We start from the raw sequence: 26,639 nt of genomic DNA, 5'->3' as shown, positions 1-26,639 counted from the left end.
TTATTCCTAGAAAAGCTGGGCAAATTTGAACAAATTTTACTCCATTTGTTGGGGACTCAGCTGCGGATTTAGTGCATCACTAAATATTTACAGCAGCATGATGGTGTATGTGGGATTAACTACTGTGCCCATGTTGCTCAAGTTGCTCACTGATGTGTTTTTAACAGACAACAGACGTCTCTGGCACACTTTCATCAGGCTTTAGTATACACACATACTGTAGCTTTGCTGTTAGGATCAAGTCATTGTTGGTTTGGGGATTTCTTGCTCTAATGTACACCTGTGATGGCCCAGCTGGTCACAGTGGACCTTAAACATTCTGTATTGTAACAACAGATGGATGGTAACTGAGAAAAGTTGAAAAAGCCTTTCCTGCTGTGTGTGTGTTAACGTTACCTCTTTGACTGATTGCTGTAGTTATCTTCATAGGCTTCATAACTCTCATCATCATACTCTCCACCGTATCCGTCGTCATAGGCCTGCGAGGGAACACGCGGTAAACATTAACATTGACTTGTCTCCACATCTCTATCCAGTCTAACTGGTTGGAGATAAATAATATAAAAATAATCAATAGTTAGTTCCATGGGCTAACTATATTACAGTGAGACGGTAATGGGAGAGGAAACAGAAAAATGAATGTCCAACAGGGATTATTGATTAAGGTTCGCAGGGAGCATGTCTCACTGGTAAAGCTTATTGGACACCTTCTGAGTCTCAAGCTGCAATATGGATCTGCACTATTGATAAGTAGCTATTCAGAAAATAAGCACAAAATGCAGCCAGGAGCTTTACACTCGTGTTCGATAACAATACAAGTGGCTAAACAGCACGCAGCCCACAGACAAGCCCTAAAGTTAGATATTTTGCCAACAACCTGTAAGTATTAGAAACCACTTAATTAGGGCTGCTCGATTATGGCAAAAATGATAATCACGATTATCTTCACTGGAATTGAGATCTCGATTATTTGACGATATTTATTTAACCCTTTAAGACCTACTATAGAACCATGTCCGCCAGAGCTTATATTATTTTTTTACATGTTGTAGTGCCATTTGTGGGAGCATTTCAATTTGCTATGCAACTGTTATAGCCCATATTTTAATAATATGTATACATTAAGTCCATAGTAACTACATTAATTGCAAAAAAGTGCAATAAACTACAAAAAAATTGAAAATTGTTTTTGGTTTTTTTACATATATTTCTACGGAGAAATTTAAGAGGTTTATCCCTCAAAACTTTAAATACAAAAAAGTTGCAAAAAATAGTTTACAACTACAGGAAATTTATTTTGAGTGTCTTCATAGTTTTATTTTGGAGAGACACCAATTTTTATATACTGCAGGAAAAACGAAAAAACAATCCTATGATGCAAATTAGTAAAGAAAACAGCAGGTGCATCAAAATAAACTATTTCCAGCAGTGCAATTCGAGTTCTAAGCATCCCAGAAACTATTTAGAAAAGTCAAACATGACCAGTATAGGCTTTTAAGGCCTACAAGTAAAAAAACTACATTTCCGCGAAAATGACGTCACTTCCGGTTTTGGCCAGGAAATGGCGGACATGCGATAGTTAGCGGTGACGTCTGTTTCACTGTGGGAAGTGTTACGAACAGCTGATCGGATCGGCAAAGCGTGTTTCTGGAATATTATGTTTTTGTTGCTGCAAGTGCTTTTTATGCAATTTTTGCAAAGCTTTATGTGGAAGGAAACCGTGACCGAGGAGAAGCTGATGGCATAAGATGTAAGTACAACTCCTCCTGTTTCGTATGCAAAACAAATTATTGCGCTAGTGTTACGATCCAATGTTGCCAGTGTTTTGTGTTAGGCGTGACTGTTATGTGTTTCCTGTTTTACTTTGAAGGTCTGTCTTATCTCAGTGTGTTCAGTTTCCGCTTCCTTGTCTCGTCAGTTCTGATTTGCCCCAGCTGTGTTTCCCTCCTGTTGTCCATTCCCTGATTGCTCCCTCTATGTATTTAAGCCCTGTGTTTCAGTTTGTCATGGGTCGTGATCATTGTGGTGTTGGTATCGTAGTTTTGTAAATAGCTGTAAATAGATTTGTAAAGTAGCAATTGAGTAATTTGTTCACCTTGTATATATTGTTCACTGCAGAAGCCTAGTAGGCATGAGAAGCCATTTTTGTTGATTACGTTTTCTCCTGTTTTTGTTTAGGAAGTTAGGTAAGTGAATTGTCTTTTGTTTGGTTTTTCATTTTGGGTAGGAAAGCGTAGGGACCATTAGGGAGTTTTGTTTGTTATTTTTGGCACTGCTCACTGCTGAAGCAAATAAATGGCTGCTTAGCATTTTAAAAGATACTATTGTTTGGGTTCTTGTTTTGGGTGGAGTGTGGTGGGCCAATGTTTTGTTGCGTTCAGGACACGCCTAGACCTAGAACGTAACATAAACCTCAGACCCTCCAGCGAAGACATTTATGTTACGTTTATGTTACGTTATGTCACACAAAACACTGACAACATTGGATTGTAACACTAGCTTACACGGTTCAGGTTCTACAGGGATTTAAAAATAGTTACACAAAACGGAGCGTGCTGTTCTGACCAGCTTTAAAGGGTTAACAATGACTTTTAAAAAATAATATAAAATAGTGTGCAACACCACTGAAGTTTTTTTTTTTTTTACCTCTCTTTTCAACCAACGGCAGTCACTCTCTCCTCTCCAAATAACTTCTGCTTAGTTTTCCGAGCTTCCCCCGGGTCCTCTTAATCAGCGGTCTTGCGCCACGGACCGGTTTATGCCCGACAATATTTTCACGGACCGGCCTTTAAGGTGTCGCGGATAAATGAGGGAGGGGCTAATAATCGGCTTAGTCATTTTTAATGATCGTTGAAAGCCCAGATCGGAATCGTGATTAAAATTCGATTAATTGAGCAGCCCTACACTTAATGTATATATGTATATATATATTAGGGGTGCAACGATACTCGTATCGATATTGAACCATTCGATACAGTGCTTTCGGTTCGGTACGCATATGTATCGAACAATACAAAATTTGTAATTTATTTTATCAACTTTCCTTCTGACGATGCTGTCTGTGTTGAGCGCTCAGTGAATCTGCGTTCGACTACTCCGCCTAGGCTGCACTGTCGAGCGCAGATCTACTGAGCGTTCAACACAGACAGCATTGTAAGAAGGAAGAGCGCAGGGCAAGCTAGCGAGACAGAAGTTAAGCTCTCCTTGCAACATGGCAAATTGAACCTCCCCCACCCTCATTCAGATCTGGCGTTTGGAATTATTTTGGTTTTCATGTGACATATGACCCTGAAGGTAAGCGCGTCATGGACTAAAGTAAAACAGTATGTTGGATGTGCCACGCAATGCTCAATTACATGGGTGGGAACTAGTGTGTTAGCGCAGTTAGCTCGTTAACGTGTTAGCCGTCTAGCCCCATGCACGGGCGATCGGCGGTAGCTCGTTAACGGAGATTTGCCGTGTTGTGGTGTTATGGTCATTTCAACGAGATTAACCTGAAAGCACTAGTGGGAACACAACGAATATGACTGCACATTTACGCCGACATCATCCTAGTGCAAAGACAAAAACAACAAGCATGCTACTAACTTTAGCCGAGTCATTTAGACAGCTGTTAGCACATGATTCTCCTTATGCTGCTGAGAATATAGCCCAGAAGAAGCGGATAGTATAGCTTTTATTTTGGAAAGAGCCATTTCTCTGTAATAAACTCTCTTTTCCAAAGATGAGTGATTCCTCAATCAGATACAGGGCTTGCAATATCGCTAGCCTGACATCCTGGGGCTAGCGATTTTTTCAGTCGGGCTACCAAAATCTATCTCTGCCCAGCCCGTCGGGCTATTGTAGGAAGGAAAAATATATGTCAATGCTTTTGCATTCTTTCAGAAATGTAGCTGGGTAATTATGTCATTGGCATCGGTGAGCCACTGTCAATATGTGACATATTGAAATCGCGTTTGAATTTGCGCTTGTTTTTTTGCTTTCACTTTGCAATCGTGCGAACTGTGTATAGAGAGCGACAGCACTGATCTGTGAGTGATGATAATTTGTGCACCAATTCCTCTGACATCGTCTTATTAATCGTTAGCTTACTATGCAAACATGCAGTGGCGGCTGGCCCATAGGGGGCGCTCGGGCTCCGCCCCCCCAAATGTGGAGGAGTAAAAATATATATTTTTAAAAAATTCATCAATGATAGTTTTACTATGTGTGTGCCCATATACAGCCAGGCGTATTTTAACATTTTCACCAGCTGACTCATTAAAGTTCAACCAACAAACGGTGTTTTTCTTCTTCTGGGGCGCTCGTCAAAGCGCCCTTGATATGCAGCGAAATAGCCTATCATTAAATGGTTGCCAGGGGAAAATAATAAATATTTGACCTATCAGCGTCGCTGAATTAAATGGTTTGGGGGCGCTTAAAATTGCGCCCCTGCAGAAAACGCGTGAAGATTTGCTGTTCTAGAATTTTACCTCAGTCAGTAGCCTAAGTGAGCTATAAGGTCAGAGAGAGACGATGGCAGCGGTATTGTTAACGGTTGAGGCACAGCCTCCCCCAAATTCGGTTAGATCGCTTCTAACCTACCCTTTTGCCAGAAGGACAATGGCAGAAAAACTGCAAGTTAAAGAGTTGGGACCTGACAAGCCCGAAATTCAACTAACCCAGGCAACGAAGGAGAAGTCAAAAGCATACAACAGGACTTTTTGTCGGAGTTGGTTCCAGCGCAAGTCGTGGCTGACAGGCTGTGGAACAGCTAATGCACTTTTTTGTTTCCCGTGCATACTGTTCAAAAGTGACAAGTGTGATTTGACGTGGACACAATCTGGACAAACCGACTTAAAGCACCTCTCCGAACGAATCAAGAAACATGAAAGCTCACGAGTTCATATGGACAACAGTGTAAAGCTAGCTGTGCTAGGGAAAACTAGCATAGCGGCGCAGCTAGATGATGGACATCGGATTGCTTTAAGAAGGCACAACGAAGAGGTAGATAAAAACCGTCATATTTTATCTAAAATCATCGATTGTATTAAGTTTTGTGGTGCTTTTGAGCTAGCAATGCGGGGACATGATGAAAGTGATTCCTCAGACAATCCAGGGATTTTTAGAGGTTTAGTCGACTTGATGGCATCAATTGATCACGACTTGAGGCAACACCTTGAAAATGCTACTGTATTTAAAGGCACCTCGAAAACAGTCCAGAACGAGATCCTGGATTGCATGTTGGCAGTTCTGAGAGAAAGGATCGTGGAAGAAGTAAAGGCAGCGAAGTTTTTAGCCATTCAAGCTGATGAAACCACTGACATTTCTACACACTGTCAGTTAGTCATGGTGCTAAGATACATTGACCAACGAAACCGTATTCAAGAGCGTTTTTTTGAATTCATCAAGCTACCCAATGCTTGTGCAGATGCAATAGCCAGTGCCTTATCGGAGAGGCTGCGCTTCATCCTCCCCCAGGGACAAGAGAGAAAGTTGATCGCCCAGGCCTACGATGGGGCCGCTGTAATGAGGGGTACCACTGGAGGAGTGCAGCGTAAGATACAGGACATTTATGCTAACGCTCACTACGTACATTGTTATGCCCATCAGTTAAACCTGGTAATGCAACAAGCAACCTCCCACATCCCTCAAATCAGTCACTTTTTTTCCGACATAGCAGGATTCGCTTCTTTTTTTACTAAATCGAGCAAGAGGACTGCAGTGCTTGACGAGGTGGTGGCGCACCGACTTCCAAGTGCATCGGCAACCCGTTGGAACTTCAACAGTCGTGCTGTGAATACAGTGTATGAACATAAAGACGATCTGGTGAAGTGTTTTCAGACCATCCGTAACAGTGAAGGATTTGATGCCCCTACAAAGAGAGATGCCGGTGGTTTCGTGAGAATGCTGGAAGACGAAGCTTTCTGTTTTTTCCTGGCCTTGTTTCACAAGATAATGCCACATGTAGACATGCTGTATAACCACCTACAGAAGAGAAACATCGATTCTGTCACCATCGCAGGGATCACCCAGACATTCATCAGCCGCATGCAGGCTATCAGGTAGGCATAAAAGCATAAATATGTAACCTAGAATAAATGTTAATTATCTATGCATAGATTCTATCAAATTCTCTGCATATATTCTGTGTTCTGTGACTTAAATGTTTAATGGAATTCAGATAATTTTGATTTATATCAGCCTTTGAAGTAATTTTATGAAAAATATTTGATTAAGTATATTTGATGAAGTATATTCCCAGTAATGATTTGATGTAGCCTATACCATAGGCTATTTCCTGAAATTATGGCCAGGGCCTTTATTTACTTGCACTGGTTTTCCCCCAGCCATTAAACCAGGTCCGGTTATTAATTAAATCCGGTAATTCCCGGTAATTAGAACACAACCTTTGTTTGGTTTGTGTTTGGTTAATATATCCCTATTCAGTTTTCAGAAGCCATTAATGAAACTTATGTATTGGATCAGGGAGGCACTTCCTAATCTGGTTGTGGATGAGGAGTACAGGGGACCTGTTCAAGACCCACCCACAAAGAGACGGAGAACATTGGGGGAAGACAGGCAACACCATTTGGCACTGGAGGTAAGCACTAGCTGCTTGGTCTGATTTAAATCGGATCATCAGATAAAATCTAATGACGATGCTGTCAGATGTCATTTGATATAGTGGTCATGACTGTTTTGTTTTGTTATGGACAGATTTTTTTTTTCAGAATAATGATTAACATGAGACATGTGCCAAAGTCTTACCACTGAATCTAACTCTTACCAATTATATATTATTGGATAGGTGTGCGACACCATTATGAGCCATGCCAAGGAGAGGTTTTCTTTCACCAAGCACCTTGTCAGCGCCACTCTGTTGCAAGGAGACTTGTTCCAACAACACAGCAAAAATTTTCCAGATGCAGCACTACAAACCACAGTGGAAGCCTATCCCTCATTGGACAAAGCCAGACTTAAAACAGAACTGTCCCTGATCTACGACAACGAGGAGTTTCAGAGTTGTAGTGGTGCGCTGGCGCTCTATCAGGTTCTGATGGAAAACAACCTTCAAGACACATTCACCGAAACTGTAAGTCTTCTTAACATCCTCATCACCACACCAATGACAACATCAGAATCGGAGAGGTGTTTCTCTACTTTAAAGAGGATAAAAACTTTCCTGAGAAACAATATGGCTCAGGATCGGCTCAACGCTCTGGCTATGCTGTCCATAGAGAAAAAACTCACACAAGAACTTCCTGATTTCAACACCAGGGTCATCGAGAAATTTGCCACTCAGAAAGACAGACGAGCAAAGTTCTTGTACAAATAAGAACCCTTAACCATATTTACTCTCTTTCTCCATCCCTCTCTCTTTCTCTCTTTAGCCCACCCCCCCAATCAGTTTACAGTTGTTGTTTTCAATAGTTATTTTTCATTCATTCAAAAAAAAAAAAAAAATCTGTTCATGTTCATTTTTACAAATCTATACAAATGGCCAGAATATGGTTGTTCATTTTTACAAATCTATACAAATGGCCAGAATATGGTTGTTCATTTTAAATTTAAATTAAAATTGTGTTGTTTGATGTACTCATTAAATGGGTCATTTTAGTCGATATCATAAAAATTGCCCCCCCTGAGATTTTTTTCAGGAGCCGCCACTGCAAACATGACAAGTGAAATCTCCCGCAGCAAGCTTAAACATGTGAGAGGTTGATCGCGCAGAGAATCGCTGAGCTTATGTGAGTGCGTGTGTAAAAGCATTTCAGTTCTGCTGAGCCAAACAAGACAGGTCAGGGTGAAGAAGTGACAGCCAAAGAAAAGCTTACCACAAAACGGAGAAGTTATGACAAATCAGACTATAAGGCAAAAAGAAAGTGCAGCTTTATGGTTTCATGGACAAAATAATTTCTGTGGCTGCAATATGACGAGCTAAATAACCAGGGCTGCACATAAGTGGTCCGCAGGTGCGCATTCGCTGTCAAAATAAAAAACACGCACAAGGGTTAGGGTTAAATTTAAAAACTGCACATTTGAGTTAAAATATATATTTATAATTTTAATAAATGACAAATTAAAAATGCATGAACATTTTTTTGTATCGAAAAAATATCGAACCGTGACACCAAAGTATCGAACCGAACCGAACCGTGAATTTTGTGTATCGTTGCACCCCTAGTACATATATATATATATATATATATATATATATATATATATATATATATATATATATATATATATCATTTATTACTTGTCAGAGTTTGCACGTAGAAAATGATTCTTATTACAGATCCCCTTGTTGCCTCAGATGGTGTGTTAATCCAGTTTGTGCCTGTTTACTTCTACAGAGGATTCTTCTCAGCTTATTTATGCAGGGACCCTGTTTTTGGATCAGTTCAAATAAGAATTAACATTCAGAAGAGGGAAGCTCAGAAAGCCTGGTTAACAGGTCTCAGTCATTAAATCCTCTAATATTTCATCCATTACAGTGACATGTGAACATATTCCTTAAGTGTTTTGTCATATTAGTATCATCTGTTCTTTCCCACTGTGAAGGCTGTCACTTTCTAATAAATCACTTTTAGTTTCTTTTGACTTATGACTCAAATCTCTTTAAACAGAACACAGTTATCAAGGTGCCAAAACACAGCTCTGAAAAGAGAGAACTTGACTAAAAAAACACTCATTAGGATGGGTTTTAATTGCTACTGTGCACTCTGGGGAATGAAATGATATGAACCTATATGATGGCATAGTGGACCTTTTCCAAGGGTTTTGCTCCTTGAGAAACTTTCTGGAGGAGATTTTTAGATCAGAATATTGCAGGAACCAACAAAGGTCAGAAATAGATTCAACCTCCACTGACTTTCAAAAATTATTATTTTTTATTTATAGTTATAAGCTGGAAGTGAACATCACTGAAAGATAAGGTGCTGTGCCCTTAAAGACGGGGCATTATTTATTGTGAAGCATGAGGAGCGTGGTTTAGAAGCATTGCATATGTCACCTCCTGCATAAAATATATAAAATTTGATGGAAAAATGTGCATGTCAGTGCAGAAATTCTCTGATGCTTACAAATGTTTTGGAGAAGGGAGCTAAATGAAGTACATAAGACTATTTCTTGACTATCTTGACTATTAATTCTTTGTTTTATTATTAAACTATTATAAAACTGCTAAACATCTGGTGCTGCTTCACAAGTTTGTTCCCAAAAGCTGAAAAACACAGAAGAGAACTGGAGCTGATTTGGTGTGGGCAACAGAGCCTTGAATTGCAGGAGATGCCAGAGTGCATCAGGTGGCAGATTCTGCAAAATCTGGCTTGTCCTTACCAGACAGCAACCACAAGCATCCTGATTTCATGTCATGTAATCACATCAGTGAACAAAATAATAATCATTTTATTTCTTAAAAACCGAATTGTGGAGAAATGTAAGGATTTATGTCTTCTAATACATTACTGCAAGGATTTTTAATAGATTTTCAGAAAAATCCCTTTATCGAACACTTTCCAGGTGCCCATGGAGCATAACACCAAGCTATTGGAACAACTTTTCAGTGTTTCTCTCTGGTAAAAACAAGTCAGTCTGCACCTAAGATACTAAAAAAAAACATAAACACACTATTTATCATTCTGTGTTTTACTAGATTTGATTTATTTATTGCTTTTCTTGCATCGAGACACCACTAAAGAAAGTCATAAAAGAATGACATGAAGCACACGGTGCTCCTGAGTATGGAACCCATGCCTTTCTGCTCCCCAGTGCCCCCTCAACCACTTGGCAATCATATGATGTTGGCATCTGTGTGATTTTGACCGCTATGTACTTGTTTGTATGGCTGAATTAAAGCATGAGGAACAAAACAAAAGCAATGAGTCACGGTATACTGACTGGTCCACAACAGAGAATATCTTCACTTTCTTTAATTCCAGGAACTGTAATAGCTGCTGCAGATATCAGCCTCACACAATTATTTTATTTCTAACACCCACTCTAATCCCCGGAAGAGCATAATGTCAGTCCATATTCACGAGGGACCTGCATCGACTGTTTATTGTTAATCGCGTCAGTCTGGTCGATAGAAAATTATGCTTTCGAGTTGATTATGATTTATAAAAAGAAGCGATGTCATATTTTATTTGTTAAAGTGAAATCTGAAATAGCGTTCACCTTTTGGGGATCACTTCCCACTTCTGAAACCAAACTAACACCTTTATGTTGAACGATCTGCCTGAAGAGAGCACACTATTCTGCTGTATGGTTTATTCATGACGGCAGGGATAATCAGACCCAGCAGACCAAAGGTTCATGTAAACAGCATAACCTGAAACTGGAGTAAGGCCAAAGGGTGTGGAGAACAGTAGACTAAGGTATTGTCTCTTTTTGTAATTGTTGGATCATGCTCATTTAAAGAGGTTTAGTGGAGTTTAAAGTGCTTACGCTTCTTTTTCATCATGATCTAATCTCTTCTAATCCTTTCCAAGCTTGCTATTTCGAATCAAGCTTTACTATGATACATGCAAGTGTTCAGTTCCTTTTAAAGGCTGAATGGATTTTAAATCAGCAGAATAAAATGTGTTGAAAGCTTCAGTGAAACTGGTTGATGGCGGACGGGAGCTTCATAGCTCAATATTCCTCCAAGTCTGCCTGTAATAAAAGAACATATACAGTCTATATAATGGAGTAATTGCATCTTGTATTAGGTGTGGCTGCCTCTGGTAATGCTCTCTGTCACAAAAGCATAGCTATCAGCGTGAAGGACATCAAGTACAGCTATACAAAAGAAATTACATTCAAAGCACTAGTACACACTCTCCATCTCCTGTCGGGAAATGCTGATTCAAAGTCCTCTGGTTCCTGTGTGGCTTTATTTGTGTGAACACGAATTTGACTAAATTAAAGTTAGGGATTATGTCAGGGATTAAGTTGTTCTGGGGATCCTATACTTCTCTTTTTTCTTGCATGAGTCTTTCCTCACAAAGGCAGCGAGTCAGAAACGTGCATAACTAAGTAATTAACCGTTTTGTTAGCAATCCCACACGAAAAAAAAAAAAATCTTCACACTGGACCACAAATATAAGAGGGGATTATTTTCAGTCAGCTGTGAAATAATCATTTAATAATCATTGCTGCAATGTAAAGTCATGGAAAACTTGCAGTATATTTATTTTAAGGATAAAAAGACTTGTGTCACTGTTACAGATACAAAAAAAGAGAAATCTAAAATCAATAAATGATACAGAGGGAGAATTCATCCTAACATCCCACAGCCCAATTTACTGTTGAGGCTACTTGTTTACGAGATAGATGTGTGCGTGCTCAGCTCACCAGAAGGCGAGTATTCATTGTCATGGGGTTTGAGTTTTTGTGAGTTCACTGTTGTGTTTTGAGTAGGATTTATTTTTGGCTTCTTTGGGAGTTCTTTTCATCTTTGTTTTCCTGCTTTAAGTTGGGATTCTAATGGGATTCCTTTATATGTTGAGTCCTTAGTTCTTGTTAGTTTAAGTTACTGATGATTTTGTGGCGTTTGTTTTCGGTTAGTTTCCCTCTGTTCCCTTTCTGTCCCTCTGTCAGTGTTGTTTATGTGTTTGTCTTTTGCCTTGTTCAAGTTCATCTGTTACCCCTGTTTAGTTGTGTCTTACTTCCTGTTTTATTTTGTTAGCTGTTGGTCTTTTCTATAGTGTCTAGTTTTACTTTAGCGTTTTCATAATTAGTTTTAGCTTAGTCTTGTTGTTGTTGTTGACGTTTCCATTCTCCCTAATTACCTCATGTGTATGTATAGCTTCAGTCTCTCATTCAGTTGTTGTCAGAGTGGCTGTTTATCTTTCCTGTTTGTCATCTCAGTATTTGTTCCCTCGTGTTTGTTCCCTTCTGTCTTCTGACTTTGAATTTTGCTGATTTTCAATTATGCTCATGGACGTCAGTAAACCACCAAATAAAGGTGTTTTTTTTAGTTTATTCTAGCCTGCATTTGTCTCATTTTCCCTGCATACAAAGCAAGTGCAAAAAAGTATACCTGCAGAAAAACACAATGAAACTATCAGTCATGGACTGGCCTCCCCAGCGCCCGGACCTCAACATTACTGAAGCGGTGTGGGATCATCTTGACAGATAATGGAACATAAGGCATCTAACATCCAAAGATGAGCTTTGAATGTCCTTCAAGACCTAAAGCCTAAAGAACTTATTCCTGAAGACCACTTAAAGAAATGACCAGAAAGCCTTCATTTAGGCTGCGTTGAAGAACAAAGGTGGTGATAACAAATATTGACTTTCAAGCTCATTAGAGTTGTACAAACTCTATTCTCGCCTTATATAGTGTGTTTCAATGTGTGTTTGCACATTTCAGTAACCTGCTCCACCTATTTCCCATTTTTCTAGCAAAATGCAAATAAGTGAAGGTTAACTCAACACTTTGTATCTTACTATAATTTACAAAATCTAAGTCTTTGTGTTTGTTGCTGTGGATCCTCTAAAACCTCTAGAAGAAGCACTTGATTTAAGAGCAGTTTCTTTTAATCTGTTCACATCAAAAACAAAAATAATACAGTGAAATTTATATTGAATTAATCAATGGATGCCACCACTAAACATTACCATGCTCTGTTAACCAGCTGATTTCGTTAAAATGTCTTATATTAACAGTAGTAATGTAGCAATGAAGAACTTAATTTCACGTCAGCATACAATTTGCTAACTTTTTATAAGCAGATATAAAAAAAGATGGATATTGTGTCCAAGGTGACATATTAAGTCAGCCACATTTTTCTAATAACAACAGGGGTTACAAAAAAGAGTTGTACAGAATGAATTGAGAAAATGACCTTTGAGTTAATGGTTTCTGATGTTAGTTTGAAGTCTTATTTAATACAGCAGGACCTTTATTTTACAAATAAGACTTTTATTTAAAAAGGGAAAGTAGCAGATATATCTTTATCCTGTGGCTACCTTGAGATTGACAGGTTTCTACTCTACAAGCATGCAGCTTCCTCCATTTCTAAGTATGATCCATCGCTTACTCATGAGCAAAATGGCAAAGACTAAAAAGCTCAACTTCAGCTTTTAAAACGGTAGTTCACAAACCGATGGTGAGATTATTGTAGCCACCTCCATCGTTTATGTGCAAACAGCAATGTTATGACTGTTCATGAGTCATGAAGGAGCAGTTTTGTTTTGGCATCTGAAGTTGTGTTTATGATGGATTATACTAGCGCTTACAATTGCACTGTGTGATGACAACCCAGAAAAGTCTATCCACTGAGGAACACAATGAGATACAGTTGCAAAGCTGCAAAAAAAGGTAGGTTACCCTTGTCGTAAGACATTTCTTTTTAACCCTTGTGTGGTGTTCGTATTTTTGTTACTCAGCCAGTGTTCATGGGTCTGGTGGACCCGCTAGAGTTTTGGCTTTCCAAATTAACACTATCAAACAATTTTATGTTAAATTACTCAACAGATGTTTACTTCATCCCAATTACAAGACATATGAACAGCAAACATGGTTAATTTTTTCCCTTTACCTTTGTTAGATCACATTTATGAATTAATGTGCTTCTCGTTTTTCTTTTATATAAAATGTTATAAATAAATCAGTTATAATCAAGTGGAGTGAGTGGAAAGACACAACACATTTACACGTGAAAAAATAATTGTTTAATTTTTCTTTTGAAAAAAACTGAACACGGGTCTCACAGACCCGAACACCATACAAGGGTTAAAGCTAAACTATATCTGTATGTTTCAAATGACAGAGTTTGCAATAAAAGCATCACAGGGGATATGCAGCATTCAGTGATTCAAAACTCAAAGGAAAAAATATAAAAACGTTTACCCTTTCCTTTCTTCGAGTACTCCTGACCTTAGCATTAGTTTCATGAACAAAACATGCAGATCTGAAGAGGTGCTATGTGTAAATACTGCTCCCTCTAATTAATGAGGCTTGATTCCTCTCGTTTGACGTTCATCTGTAAAAACAATTAACACTGCTCCTTTTCAACAAGGCAGAGGACATAAATCAAATGTTAACACAAGGCTGGAGAGTTCTCACTCAGTGTAATTAGGACAGCGAGAACCTAAAGGCCCTTAGCACTGTGCTTCATTATCAATTGACAACCTGTATGTCCCCTGACAGTGACTGATCTTCATAGGGAGCAGCCTGTGAATGCCTCTCCACGTGGCAGGAATGTGGGGGGAAATGAGATTTGCAGCCTTTTGTCTCACTGAATAGATGTTGCTGTTCGCTGCTTTCTACCTGTGCAAATTCAATCAGCATGCACCTTTTGTTGTTCCGAACGCACATAAAATACAAGTTTACTTCCGAACGCTACTCTTGAAATTGTGCCATGGGAAATTTGATAGGATGATAATATTTACTACATTGAATAATTATGATGAGCTCAAACCTTGATTACTTTAGGGACATTAAGCAATCGCTCTAGGTTTAGGGATGCTCAAGAAGACAATAAATAAATACAACAGACATTTTCCACTTTGAAAATGTTTGTCTGCGTATACCCTCACAGGTAGCTTAAGTCCCTGATGATACAACTGAGGCTATAATGCATTCTACCTGAGTCTTTACCTCTACTCAATAATCCAGAGGAAATGTGTCATACATCTGTTTTAATGAACAGGAGAGTTCTGCATGAAGAATTTCCATAATTAATATAACAAATGTGAACTCAGCACTGTATCTGAACCTATTGTTATGAAGCAATTATAGCAGATGTGCATCCCACCCACAATGGTGCCCTTAGAAAACTGCCCTCCTTTAAGCAATACACAGAACCTTACAAATCTTAGACATTTTTTATGTTCATGCACTAGATGATACGGCGAGAATTTTTCCCCCCTTTTCAAAAGGGTGTCCTTTTGCTTTTTTTCCACAGTTGATAGATTAGAGTTTTTTTCTTCAAAGCCTCCCAAAGCTCTGTGTTTAATCACATTATGGCATTTCCCGCGCTGCCTCAGTATGGTTGCAGGGCTCAGGTTTATAAAAACCGAGCAATGCGTTTCAATTTTTACCAGCAATTTGTACAATTCATGGTCTGCTGTCAGGGACGAAACACTGTATCACTCTCAGACTCCTCTCTTCTGTCATCAGCCCTGACATTAAAAGATAAGATTTGATCTAGATGGGATCTGATCTTTAACTAAGGCCATGGTCCCAGTCTATACAAAATTCCATTCATCACATCTTTAATCTTCCTCTGCTCTCCATCTGCACTTTTCACATGGAGTAACTTATACAGATTACAGTGTAATGTTTCTCTGCTGCTCTTTCTAGGGGATCAGTAAAATTCATTCCTTAATACTTCCACCAATGCCAGTAGGTAATGGCTATTAATGGTAACTTTAGCACTTCAGCAGCGACTTAAATTACAAACCTCAGTGCAACACCTACAATGACATTTCTGAGACGAGTAATTTTCTTATTAATATCTCAAAAGATGGGAAATCTAGACGATCTTCCAGGATTCAAAGCTTTAAATCCCACAATGGCAAAAACACGTAGCCAGAAAAGTGTTGGCACATCAGATCAGATACTGTAAGAGCCCAGTAGGGAGAAGAAGCTCCTGTGGTGTGACTACAATACATTTAATAATAAGAGCAATTCCAACTGTGCTTTGTGGAAAACATGAAAAAAAAAAATCAGCCTTAAAACAAAATCATCAAAAGCAGCCTACATGGTTGGGAAAACAAAAAAAAAAAGCCACATCCCACAGTACTCCAAAACCTCGATGGGGAAAAGACATTTTGTCTGGAACAATTGTAAAACAATCAAAAATACAAACTGACACTGAAGACAGTCGCTGCTCGCTGGAATTGTAGATACCTTATCACTGAAAAACAGGCTTCTTTCCCTGGATAACAGATCTGGATTTTGAGCACTTTCACATTAAAATATGGTAGAAGGGAGATTCATTTTGCAGCAGCTTCATGCAGACCGGCTGCTGATTGCTTAGATACATTATTAATAAACATGACAAATATCTATCAGACAAACTGAGAAAAGGTTAACCCAGCATTAACTGTTTATATTTCAAATTATTTTCCTCTGTTTATTAAAATGTATCAAGGTATAGATGAAAAACTGAAAGCGAAGCCTACTTAGGTTGAGTGTATTATGGGTGTTTTTTTATAATCTTACTAAAAATATAAGGAACACCAAACCTTAAAGGACCAAAATGATGGCCTAGTGATTGCAAACAGATTAAAGTTTTACTAAAGGGCTTATCGGTTTATCTGAAATGATGCAAAAAGCCCAGCGGCGCTTCACTGTAGTACATGGAGATCTGCACCAGACACACAGCAGATGTTCTGGGTGCACTTCATCTGCAATATGTTAATACATTGTCTCAAAAGTGAAAGCCTGGCTGTCATCATCTCTGGATTAGGAGCGTTTCAAATGTCAGCACGTGAAGAATCTGTTAGAAACACCGTTTAAACGTGTTCCGCGGACTCAATGTCTAGACTGACACCCCCTAAACTCGCTCCATGGCAGAGCACTGTAATCCACTTCACTTGTGAATTGTTGCCATCATTTAAAAGGGACAATAATGGTCACTGTCACTGTATTAGTTTTACGACACTGACAGCGTGACAGAGTCCATTCATCACAATAGTCTCCAGAGGAGCCCCCGTTACATGATGACCCGCAAAACAGCAGAAAGGTTTACGGGAGTTTCACCTCAAATGAAGGAGAAAACAACACTCTGTCATTCATTCGGCACACAACACACTGACTCTAAACTACACAATGCATACAGTACATATAGACATGTGTATGTGCTGGTTATTAATAAGCACTGCTATGCAAATTGGTTTCTACCAGAAGCGCAGTGATATTAATAACTTGTCGTGACTGTGTGTAAAAGCAGAAGCTAAAATAAAAATTGTAAATTTCACTGCTGCAGGAAAAAAAAGATTGAGTTATCATCAAAGAGTTAGGTAACTTTTTTGGCGGATAAACCTTTGTTTACTGTATGAAGGCTTGATTTCATCCATTGGTCCATGTTTTTCTAGTTATCCAATACAGGGTTGTGAGGGGGGCTGGAGCATATGTAGATCTGTCTACCTTATAGGGCAAAATGAGGAAAGGTCTCCATGCTGTCCCAGGGCTAACACAAGAGACAACCATTTGCACTCACATCTATGACCAATTTAGATTTAAACTTAACCCCACTAATTGCATGTCTGGACTACCCAGATTCCAAACCAAGACCTTCTTGCTGGGAGGCAATGCTGCTAACCACTGCACCACTGTGCTGGCAGAGTTTTCATATTCTTTTAAAGGAGAGATTTTAAAAAATGACCAATTAATTTCTAACTCCTTCTCAGGAGATAACAACAGAGTAGGTGTGCAAGCCTCGGAGATCCCTGGCTCCTAGTGTACACGTGGAGAAGACAGCAACAGAGTAGTTGGTTTAGTACTTGTAATACTGCCAAATCAAATATTTTAGAAAGGTGTCTCAAAAATATCCACGGTAACTTTTTGGATGCTTAGCCATAAATTAAAGTGGAAAAAAGTCCTTTTTTTGACTGGGATTACCTACCGCTGTCTACTAATATAGTGTTTGTGAGTATAAGTATATACTTGATAGAGCTGCACGTAAGAACTCAGCATCCTCCGAGCTCCCTAATGCAACGTCCATGATTTCCGGAGGCGCCAAAGTAAGAATAGGTGCAGGTAATAGTCCAGAGACTTCACAGTGATCATCCCGATGCTCCTAAAAGGGTATTTCGAATAATGATAACACATCTGAAGCAGATCCCCCACTGTGTGCTGCCTATATGACTTTTAAAAAAAGCCATTCAGCATGGTTATGTTAATGAAGGAGCACGTATCTCTGGCTTTGACTGATGATGTGAAAATTGTAGCATCACTAACTGGAATCGGTTCACAAAGAGCTTCGGTCTGGCAGGAAGGAGGAAAGAGCGCTGGTGTAAAGGATACAGCAAGGTGAGATTTGTGGGAGAAAGATAGAGAGAAAGCACTTTGTTCATAAATTATAAAGCAAACAATGATACACGATAACCGCCAGCTTCCTTGTGCTTTCCTTTGAAGTTATAAATCAATACCACCCTCGATTAGGTACAATTATAGACTTTCTCACAGTATTGCATTTATGAGACAGACTGACAGTTTGACAGAGTCCATCAATCAACAGTCTCCGGAGAAATTACACAATACTGATACACGCTATATTTTCCTAAAGACAAATACAGGGTGTAGCAACAAAATCACAGCAACTGCTGCTGATATATTGTCGTGTTTCAATAGACTGTTCTTTGCAGGCTTCTTGTAGCGAAATAACAAGAAGTCATACAGCATCATGTACACTCATTGAAGGAAGAAAATGATAATAATAAAAAAAGCCAGGACCTGCATAAAAAGTCCTTGCTGCAATCTGGAAACATGCTTAAGGAAAATTGCGTAATGTAGTAGAAAAAAATAGCAAAGCGAGATATGAGTGAAGAGAATGTTCAGGACAAACTCATCTTTCCATAATCCCCTAGTCTCTGTGCTCCCACCCTCCTTTCCAACCTCCAATTACAAAGAGAAGAAATGCCCCGCTTCTTCACTCCACAGAAATACACAGGCTCTACATCAGAACTCAATTTGGTTTGGTAATGAGACTGCGCTTGTGCATTTCCCCATGCAGACAGCCCAATCTTCAATTGCCTGCACACATGGGGGCTTTTCTTAGCAGGAAGGCTCTGAGGAAATAGGCTGGTAAAAGTGTTGCCTTTTTTCATTTGGATGAAACTTACAGCTCACCTTGTGTAGTCTTTTGAAAAATGACCTTGAGAAATTTGTGATATCTGAAGACAACATACTTTTAAACTGAAGCCTTGAAGATTTATTTCTTTTTTGGATACAGAACATGGCATTATATGAAGTGATATAAAAGATTTTACAGAACGCCGGTCAAGGCACTGATTATGCCTTGAAATGCAGCATTTTCTCTTCACAAGCTGATAGTGCGGCGACTGTATCCCCAATGCAGAGCTTCACGGGTTTCTGATAACCCACTGTACAATGTTCTCTTACATTTACAGCACAATTTACTTAACCCTGCACTGTAAAAAAAAATTGTGATATAAAAGTATTTTACTGTATATTTTACAGGTTTGTACTGTTCTTCTAGAATATCATTAAATTCACATAAATAGACTGTGATTTTACATGTCAAATGTAAATGAACGTAAAATCACTGTAAAGTAATAAAACATAATTTTCTTGTTTTTTAAATGTATCTGTCTATTAGGCCTGCCACGATTAGTCGACTAATCACGATTACGTCGACTATCAAAATCGTCGACGCGTCGTTTGAAGCTTTGTAAGATCCCAAAAGACGCAGGAATAAGTAGTAGGATTTAAGAGTGTAATAACGGACTGAAACAGAAGATGGCAGCACTGCATGTACAAGGATGCCAGCTGCCGTTAAACCCCGAAGAAGAAGAAGTAGCTCTGTCCCAGAATTCATAGCCAGCCCAGCTCAGTTTCCAACAATGGCGGCAGCTAGTTAGTTTTAATATTACACTTATTATTCTTTCTGGGTCACAAAATAAACGTTTAACATATTTTCAGGCGAGAACGTAGCTGTGTAAACCTCAAATATCTTCTCAGTTTATCAAGACACCACATATTTTCAAAAGCGCTCCGACGTTTTCCGAGACGTCTGTTACCCACTAGCTCGATAGCTAGCCGGGGGCAAGGCTCACTAGAGCCCGTGAGAACACCCACCGCCGTCTTTCGCTACACAGGTTAAACATATATAAGTCACTTAGATAACTTAACAATGTTATTGTTTGGCCTTTTTTTAGTATTTTATTTGTTCCTGAGTAAGTCAGTTTGTCTGAGATTAAAGTTATAGTTTTTACACAGCTGAATAAACGTCACCAGGCAACTGATCATCAGAAGTGTGAGATGCTCGAGAATATACTCCGGTGTGCTGTTTTTCTTTTAGATAGCAAGGAGCAGATGGCTGAGTTTATTAAACTTCACCTAAACAATCTGCAAATTTCATTAAAATTTAATAAACTATCATCTTGTCTTTATTTTTAGTTAGCACTTACCTTAAACACTTAAAGCTGTAAGCTAATGATAGTTATATAAGAGCAGATGTATGCTGTACGTCTAATGGATGCATGATCTGATTAGTTGACTAATGCAAAAGTAATCGGTGACTAGTCAACTATCAAAATAATCGTTTGTGGCAGCCCTACTGTCTATACATATGCATATTTTGATTGTTAAAATACATTCACAAATGCATCATAATTTCACAAATATTTGTCCGTTATTTGAAAGATTGAACTGTTAAATCCAAATGTAATGCTATGGAAAAATATATAAAATGATTCGTATAAACTTTTTTTACAATGATTATCATTATTGTTAGTTAGGGTGATCGTGGCTCAAGCGTTGGCAGTTCGCCTTGTAATCAGAAGGTTGCCGGTTTGGGTCCCGGCTCGGACACTCTCGGTCGTTGTGTCCTTGGGCAAGACACTTCACCTACCACCTAATGGTGATACCCTGAGGGGAATTATAAAGTGGAATTGTAAAGCGCTTTGAGGGTTTTATAAAGTGCTATATGAATGCAATCCATTGTTATTTAAACCAACTGTTAACTGTATATTTCTGTACATTTAAATATTATTATTCATATTGCCACATTCATTGACCTTTTTTATAGGTAGTTTCATTGTTTAATCACATTAAATAGTTCCCAATTTAATGTTTAAAAGCACTTGAAAAAGGCAAAATCCCATGTAAAATTAGGGCAACAAACTATATTGCCATTACTGAAAATAACCGTATTTTCATGGGAAAGTTATTTTCTGGTATTATTTTGTCATCCCAGCTGCCGGAATATTACTGTTTTTTTAGGATTTTTTTTTTTTACGGTGTGCAAAGCCTGAACCGTTAAATAATTGTCAGAAAATTAGAATTTTTTAAAAAGTGGAGTGTTTATTGGACCTTAGGGCAAATAAAAAATAATAATTTAGTGTTTTATTTGTATCATGTTTGCTATAATTATTGCATTAAATGTGCTGGTTTTGCTTGTTCAGGGTTTTTCGGGGCAAAAACAGCCAAATATCACACTGCTGATGCACAAAAACTCACGTGTCTAATATGACACAGGGTTAAGGAGACAAAGAGAGTTCCCATAGCTCACATGAATGTTTTTTTAATTAAACTCCAAACCAATAACACCAGTAATTATTTTCAAATAGCCTGTGTTTTAAACAGTATGTAAGCTGGTCTGTTTGCTAATCATTTCTCAGATTCCAGGTCAGATTCCTCACCTGCATGGATGTACATGGAAACTTGGGATACTACACTACCTAAACTGGGCTGTTCCTCAAACAGTCTGTAGTTAGCATAAATGTATGTGCAAGTGGTGCAAAAATACTTATCTAATACAGTGGCTCTCAAAGAGGGCCGATAACGCTTTCAGAATTCTTTTTTTGAAAAATATCTCATAACAAATAAATAAATAAATACATCAAATTAAAAACAGGGTAAGGAATAAACACACAAATTACCATATTAAAAAGCTGTGCACAGCAGTCAAAAATAGTGTCTGGGTACAAGGATGAAGGTTTGTCACTATAAACAGAGTTTAAAGCTGAGACATATCAAACCTCAGCACAGTCTATGATGGCTTAACCCGAGCCAGCCAAAAATAAATCAGGCTACACAGTTAAAGATACTCGATTTAAGGCTTTTTTTTGGTCAGGTCAAAGCATGACTTGCCTGTGTGGCAGAACTGAGGCAACGGTGAAAAACAAGAAAAATGTGTTCAGGTTCTTGCCTCCTTTTCTTTGAAAACTTTGTTTACAGGTTAATCTTACTTTGAACACAAAAAACAAACAAACATTTTATTAAGTTAGTGTGACAAATTATCATTAGTTATCATAAGTTTGGAAAATATGTTGTGCTTTTAAACGAGATAAAGGGAAACCGATCACTGCCTGCAACTATGTCGAACTCAATGATCCAAAACCATCATTATACGCTTCTGCAAGTTTTTAACATTTAAAATAGGCAAATATACAATGTAATACTTGCTTGTCCTACTTTTTAAAGATGTCCCAGAATGCCCTACCTTTCCATGCAAAGCACGAATCATCCAGATTACATGAAAGGGAAGTAAATCAAGTCTGATTTACACACACTTCAAGTAAAATTACTATCAGCTATACTTTTCAGTGTGTGCAAAGAGGATTGGACTTACATAGTCGTCATATGATTCATGTGTGACTGCTAACAGCGGGGGCCTGTATCCGACACTTGCTGCTGCTGCCCCTCTGGCTCTCGGGACTTGTACCTCCCTCGTCAAAACTGTCGTGGGAAGTTTGCTGTGTGCTGCCGTCGCTGTCCCCCGAGGTGTTGCCGCGCTCCTTCCCGCGCCTCTGTGGCCCCTGGTAAAGCAAAAAAAGCAAACAAACATGGCCTCAACATTGCCCTAAGAACCTTGCTGTGCAACACTCATAAATAAGCCACAGTAAATTAAGTGGGAAAGTGGAATTAAGAAGAAGAAAAACCCCTCAAACTATATTTAAATCCTTTTTAGTGCTGCATACGTCCACGCTGCCACAGCTGGTGGTTGCCTTACACTGTGCTCAGGTGAAACATAAGATAAACACAGCACTGGGGTAGATCTTGTTATGATCAGAAGGGTGACGAGTGTCACTTTGTGTTTTGTCTGCTCTGCAAACATGCCTGTGGGATGCAACATGGTTATTTCAAAAATGTGACAGAGCGATGTCATGTCTCCGTTTGCACGATAACACATCTGCCTGAAACCGCTGATTAATGTCAGGCTGCAGGCGGACAGGTATAGTTTTCAAATACAGCAAGTTGTTACTTGACATGCACCGGTGGAGAGCAAGGGCCAAAGGGCTGGGGCAGACATGAGGAATTTAAGGTAGGTTGTTTCTTTATATAAAAGTCTGACTATCCAGCAGCTCGACTTCATGCTCGGTGTAGGGACTGCAGGGAGGATTTAACATTGCAAAGATGCCTATTTTCTGCTAACTTACATTTTTACAGCATGATACAGCTAGGGTATGGCAATTTGTCTTCCTCCAGCTTATTCTTCACTAGCTGGCAACCTATTGTGATCCAAAAATACAGACACTCAAATGGGAATTATTGGTGCATATTTTTAATGGAGATTTACAAAAATCGCTTATCATTGCCGCATAAGGGGAAAATCTGGAAAAGAAAGTGGTGGTACTGGTGGTGAATTGGGAGCGTCCCAATGTTGCTGGTGGATTTTGCTCATATGGATGTGCTGCCAGAAATAGGCCAGGCTTTCATGGCACACTCTACCTGGTTATTCCAGAGGGACTTTCATAGCTCACATAGATTAAGGTCAGTTTGCTCAACAATTAGATAAATAAATAATTCAAAAGGAGACTTATAGAGGGATGCGTGAACGTCTGATCCAATGAAATGCTCTGTAGCATTTATTGTTTCTGCATAGGCTGGCCTACAGGAGCTACGCGGAAAACAATTCACATTTTAAATTTTAAAAAAATGAAAAGAAACCATTAAAAAATATTAAATACAATATGATTAGGAATACTCACAACTGGTTTGCATAAAATACAGAAACATGTACAGGTGAACCAATTAATGTCAAAATTCACCATGAAGGTGGGTGCCTCATTGTTATTTTTTAACACATTTATTTTGTCATTCAGAGCAGGTTAGGTGCTAGGCTCTGTATTACCTGCAAATGCATAAAATTACACATTTTTATTGCATTGACTATTAGACATGAGAGATCTTGTTTTTCTTAAACCAGCCTTAAACCATGACATAGCCCCTGTCATGTTTTACAGAAGAATATAGACTATAGATATGGAATATGGAGTACCAAAAGACCTTTTTGCTGCTGATTTTAAAATCAGTTGTTGTGTAATTTTTCATACCTCAGCCTTTTCTTCCTGTTTCCCTTGTTTAAGAATGGCTTTTTGACAGCTGTGCTTCCATGGTGATGATTTCTAATGAGGTTGGGCGAACAGTAGACGCATATTTCAGGTCCTGTATTCCATCTTTGCTGGATTTTTTGCTATTTCTTAAAGACATGACTTTGAGATACTGTTGCTGTAGATATACCAAGTTTTCAGCAACAAGCTCTTTAGGAATCACTTTGTTGGTGCAAAAATACTATTTTATGCCATTCATGGTAAATTCAAGTATTTTCGGATACTTCAGCTAAAGAAGTTTTAGCAGCAGCCAAGAAGTTACAAAGTAAAAAGTGCCTGAAGCAATTTAGAATTGTTTCTTGTGTAAACATGAGACTGGTTTGGGTGATTTTTTTATGCTTGAATGCTCCATAGGTCAGTATTAAGTGGCCTAACAAACAAGTGGTCAAGTACAAAGTCTGCGCTTAAAAACTGGTAATAAACCAGCCAGTGTCCAAAGGAAAAACTCGGAAAGACCTTCAAACATAAAAGTATAGTTTAAGAAGACTTAAAAAAATGCAGTTCAGAATATAAAGAAATGAAATGTGAGTTTGGCTTTTGCACAGATGTAAGCAAGTGAATTCATAAAAGAGTAGAAATAAAATGAAATGGTTTTAAATATCACACAAGAAACACACCAGTAAAAATGATAAAACACCAAAAATAAAAAATAATTTAAATAAACTAATAATTAGGATGAGAAGTGTCTGTATAAATATTATGTATTTATGTGTGCTTGTGAGTGTAATTAAAACTTTACCTTGTGGTTATTGCGGTTGTTGGTCGTAGACACCTCCCTTGAACACTCCTCCCTCTGCTTGATTCGTCAGAGCCGTTCAACAGGGATAACTCTCGGAGTTGTTCCTGCCTGATCTCGTCATTGTAATCCTGTGGAAACAAAATGCAGCACGTCTCGTAAGAAAACAAAACAGAGAAGGTCATTTGTCTTCTGACTGCAACAGATGCTTGCAACAGCAGCAAATGTCATCAAATTAAAATGATCTCGACACCCAAGGGGAGCTTGTGGCTTTGCTGAGCGGTGACTAGCCAGTGAAGAATCTTTTGGTTATGGTTTGACTCAAAACGCAGAGGAAAGATTAGTGGTGGAGAAAAAGGCAATAAATATTTCTCAAATGAGCCGCGGGTTTGTTGGGGAAAGAAGAAAAACTATTTTCCTGTTTAGGTTTCGAAGACTAGTGTTAACTTCCCAGATGGCCTTTAAAAAGAAAAGGTGTCTAACCAAAAAATTTAGGGCAAAATTTATCTTGATGTTGGATGAGGAGAACAGAAACGGGAAATTAAATCAGACAAATATTTTTCTCACTTTAATGCAATACAAAAATAGCCCTTGATTTGTCTGCACACAGACTGTAATTGACACTTTCAACAACTTTGCGTGGAATATCGCTATCTTGCGATTCTGAACCATTTTTCTCAGCCCGCTATCAACATGATATGGATCGCGACACAGCAGATAAGGGAGTGGACAAAACAGCCTTCATTATCTTGTCACTGGTGACAGATAAACAAGTGTGGGTTTTTTTTTTTTTTACGAAACACTTAAACCGAGTCCACGGGATTCAATACCATGGGCGAAATGTTTCTATAATGACACCAAGGCAGCAACAGATTTCTTTGGCTGTCACTGCTTATGACAGCACATTACGACCGCATGATCTGGTGTCACAGACTAAAAGGAGAGCCCCAAGAAAAATACGTCCTCTCGAACAAACATAAAAACCCAATATATGTTACTATGAGCAGCAATTTCAACTTTTACTCATGAAAGAGCCAATTTGTGGTGTCCATTGTATGTGCACATTTGTCACACTTCACATTCCAACAAATTTTAATATTAGACACTGATAACCCGAATAAAAACAAAATCTACGTTTTAAATCATGATTTTATTTATTAAGGGGGGAAACAGATGTTCAAATTTATGTGGCCCTGTGTAAAAAGGAAATTGCATCCCTTCCCTTCTCCTTGATAAAGAGAAGGGAAGGGATGCAATTTGTCTGACAAAGTGAAGTAGGCTTAAAGTCCTCAAAAAGCAACACATCATGTCATGATTTAAAAAACCCTTAAGAACAGGCTTAGAAACAAATGCATTGACATCTATCAGTCCGTAAAAGGTTACAATCCTTTTCTAAGGGTTTGGGACTCAAGTGAACAATGGTGAGAACAATTATCCACAGATGGAGAAAACAGTGGTGAACCTTCCTAGGATTGGTGGGTCTGCCAAAAATACTCCAAGAGCGCTTCAATGACTCATCCAGGAGGTCACAAAAGAGCAGGGAAAAGCATCTAAAGAGCTGCAGGCCTCTTTTCCTCAACAATAAGAAACTGACTGGGCATAAATGGCATCTATGGGAGAGTTCTAAGGAGAAAACCACTGCTGACCAAAAAGAACACAAAGGCTCACATTTGCCAAAAAACATCTTGATGTTCCCCAAGACTTTGGTGAAAATGTTCTGTGTACTGATGAGATAAAAGCTGAATTTCTTTGGGAGGTTTTAGACCCGTTACATCTGCTGCAAAACTAACAGAGTTTTTCATAAAAAACTCTGTGGTAGTGTGATGGTAGTGTCTGGGGCTGCTTTGCTGCTTGGTGATGGAACCATGAATTCTGCTCTCTACTCCTGAAGGAGAATGTC

The 26,639-nt window shown here is 38.7% G+C and overlaps 2 protein-coding genes across 5 annotated transcripts in view; one reads left to right on the top strand and one right to left on the bottom strand.

Annotated features, from left to right (window-relative positions):
• The window catches only part of khdrbs2 (KH domain containing, RNA binding, signal transduction associated 2), an 81,666-nt gene that overhangs the window by 16,414 nt on the left and 38,613 nt on the right, over positions 1-26,639 (bottom strand). For all 3 annotated transcript variants that reach the window (XM_082556636.1, XM_082556634.1, XM_082556635.1), the window contains exons 5-7: positions 24,743-24,870; positions 22,242-22,428; positions 397-479 (exon numbers count right to left, since the gene is read on the bottom strand). In XM_082556636.1, the coding sequence (XP_082412762.1) occupies positions 397-479; positions 22,242-22,428; positions 24,743-24,870 (398 nt within the window). The remainder of the gene's footprint in view (positions 1-396; positions 480-22,241; positions 22,429-24,742; positions 24,871-26,639) is intronic.
• On the top strand, positions 5,820-7,647 carry LOC309720070 (uncharacterized protein). 2 transcript variants are annotated; one of them, XM_082556641.1, is made up of 3 exons: positions 5,820-6,044; positions 6,469-6,583; positions 6,791-7,647. In XM_082556641.1, exons 1-3 carry the CDS (start codon positions 5,887-5,889, stop codon positions 7,316-7,318), a joined length of 801 nt encoding a protein of 266 aa, XP_082412767.1. In that variant the 5' UTR covers positions 5,820-5,886; the 3' UTR covers positions 7,319-7,647. The 2 variants fall into 2 exon arrangements, with proteins under 2 accessions (XP_082412767.1, XP_082412766.1); XM_082556640.1 differs by having other exon boundaries at positions 6,430-6,583.

Source organism: Aulonocara stuartgranti, assembly GCF_965226115.1.
Source record: "Aulonocara stuartgranti genome assembly, chromosome: 13".
In the NCBI taxonomy this organism is placed as follows: domain Eukaryota; kingdom Metazoa; phylum Chordata; class Actinopteri; order Cichliformes; family Cichlidae; genus Aulonocara; species Aulonocara stuartgranti.
The sequence above is the reverse complement of the archived record's forward strand: the minus strand, read 5'-3'. Positions and strand labels throughout refer to the sequence as shown.

Coding starts and splice junctions, on each gene's coding strand:
- LOC309720070 (XM_082556640.1), top strand. CDS start 5,887: ATGCTGGAAGACGAAGCTTTCTGTTTTTTCCTGGCCTTGTTTCACAAG. Junction 6,045..6,429: donor AGCCGCATGCAGGCTATCAG/GTAGGCATAAAA, acceptor ATCCCTATTCAG/TTTTCAGAAGCCATTAATGA. Junction 6,584..6,790: donor AACACCATTTGGCACTGGAG/GTAAGCACTAGC, acceptor ATTATTGGATAG/GTGTGCGACACCATTATGAG.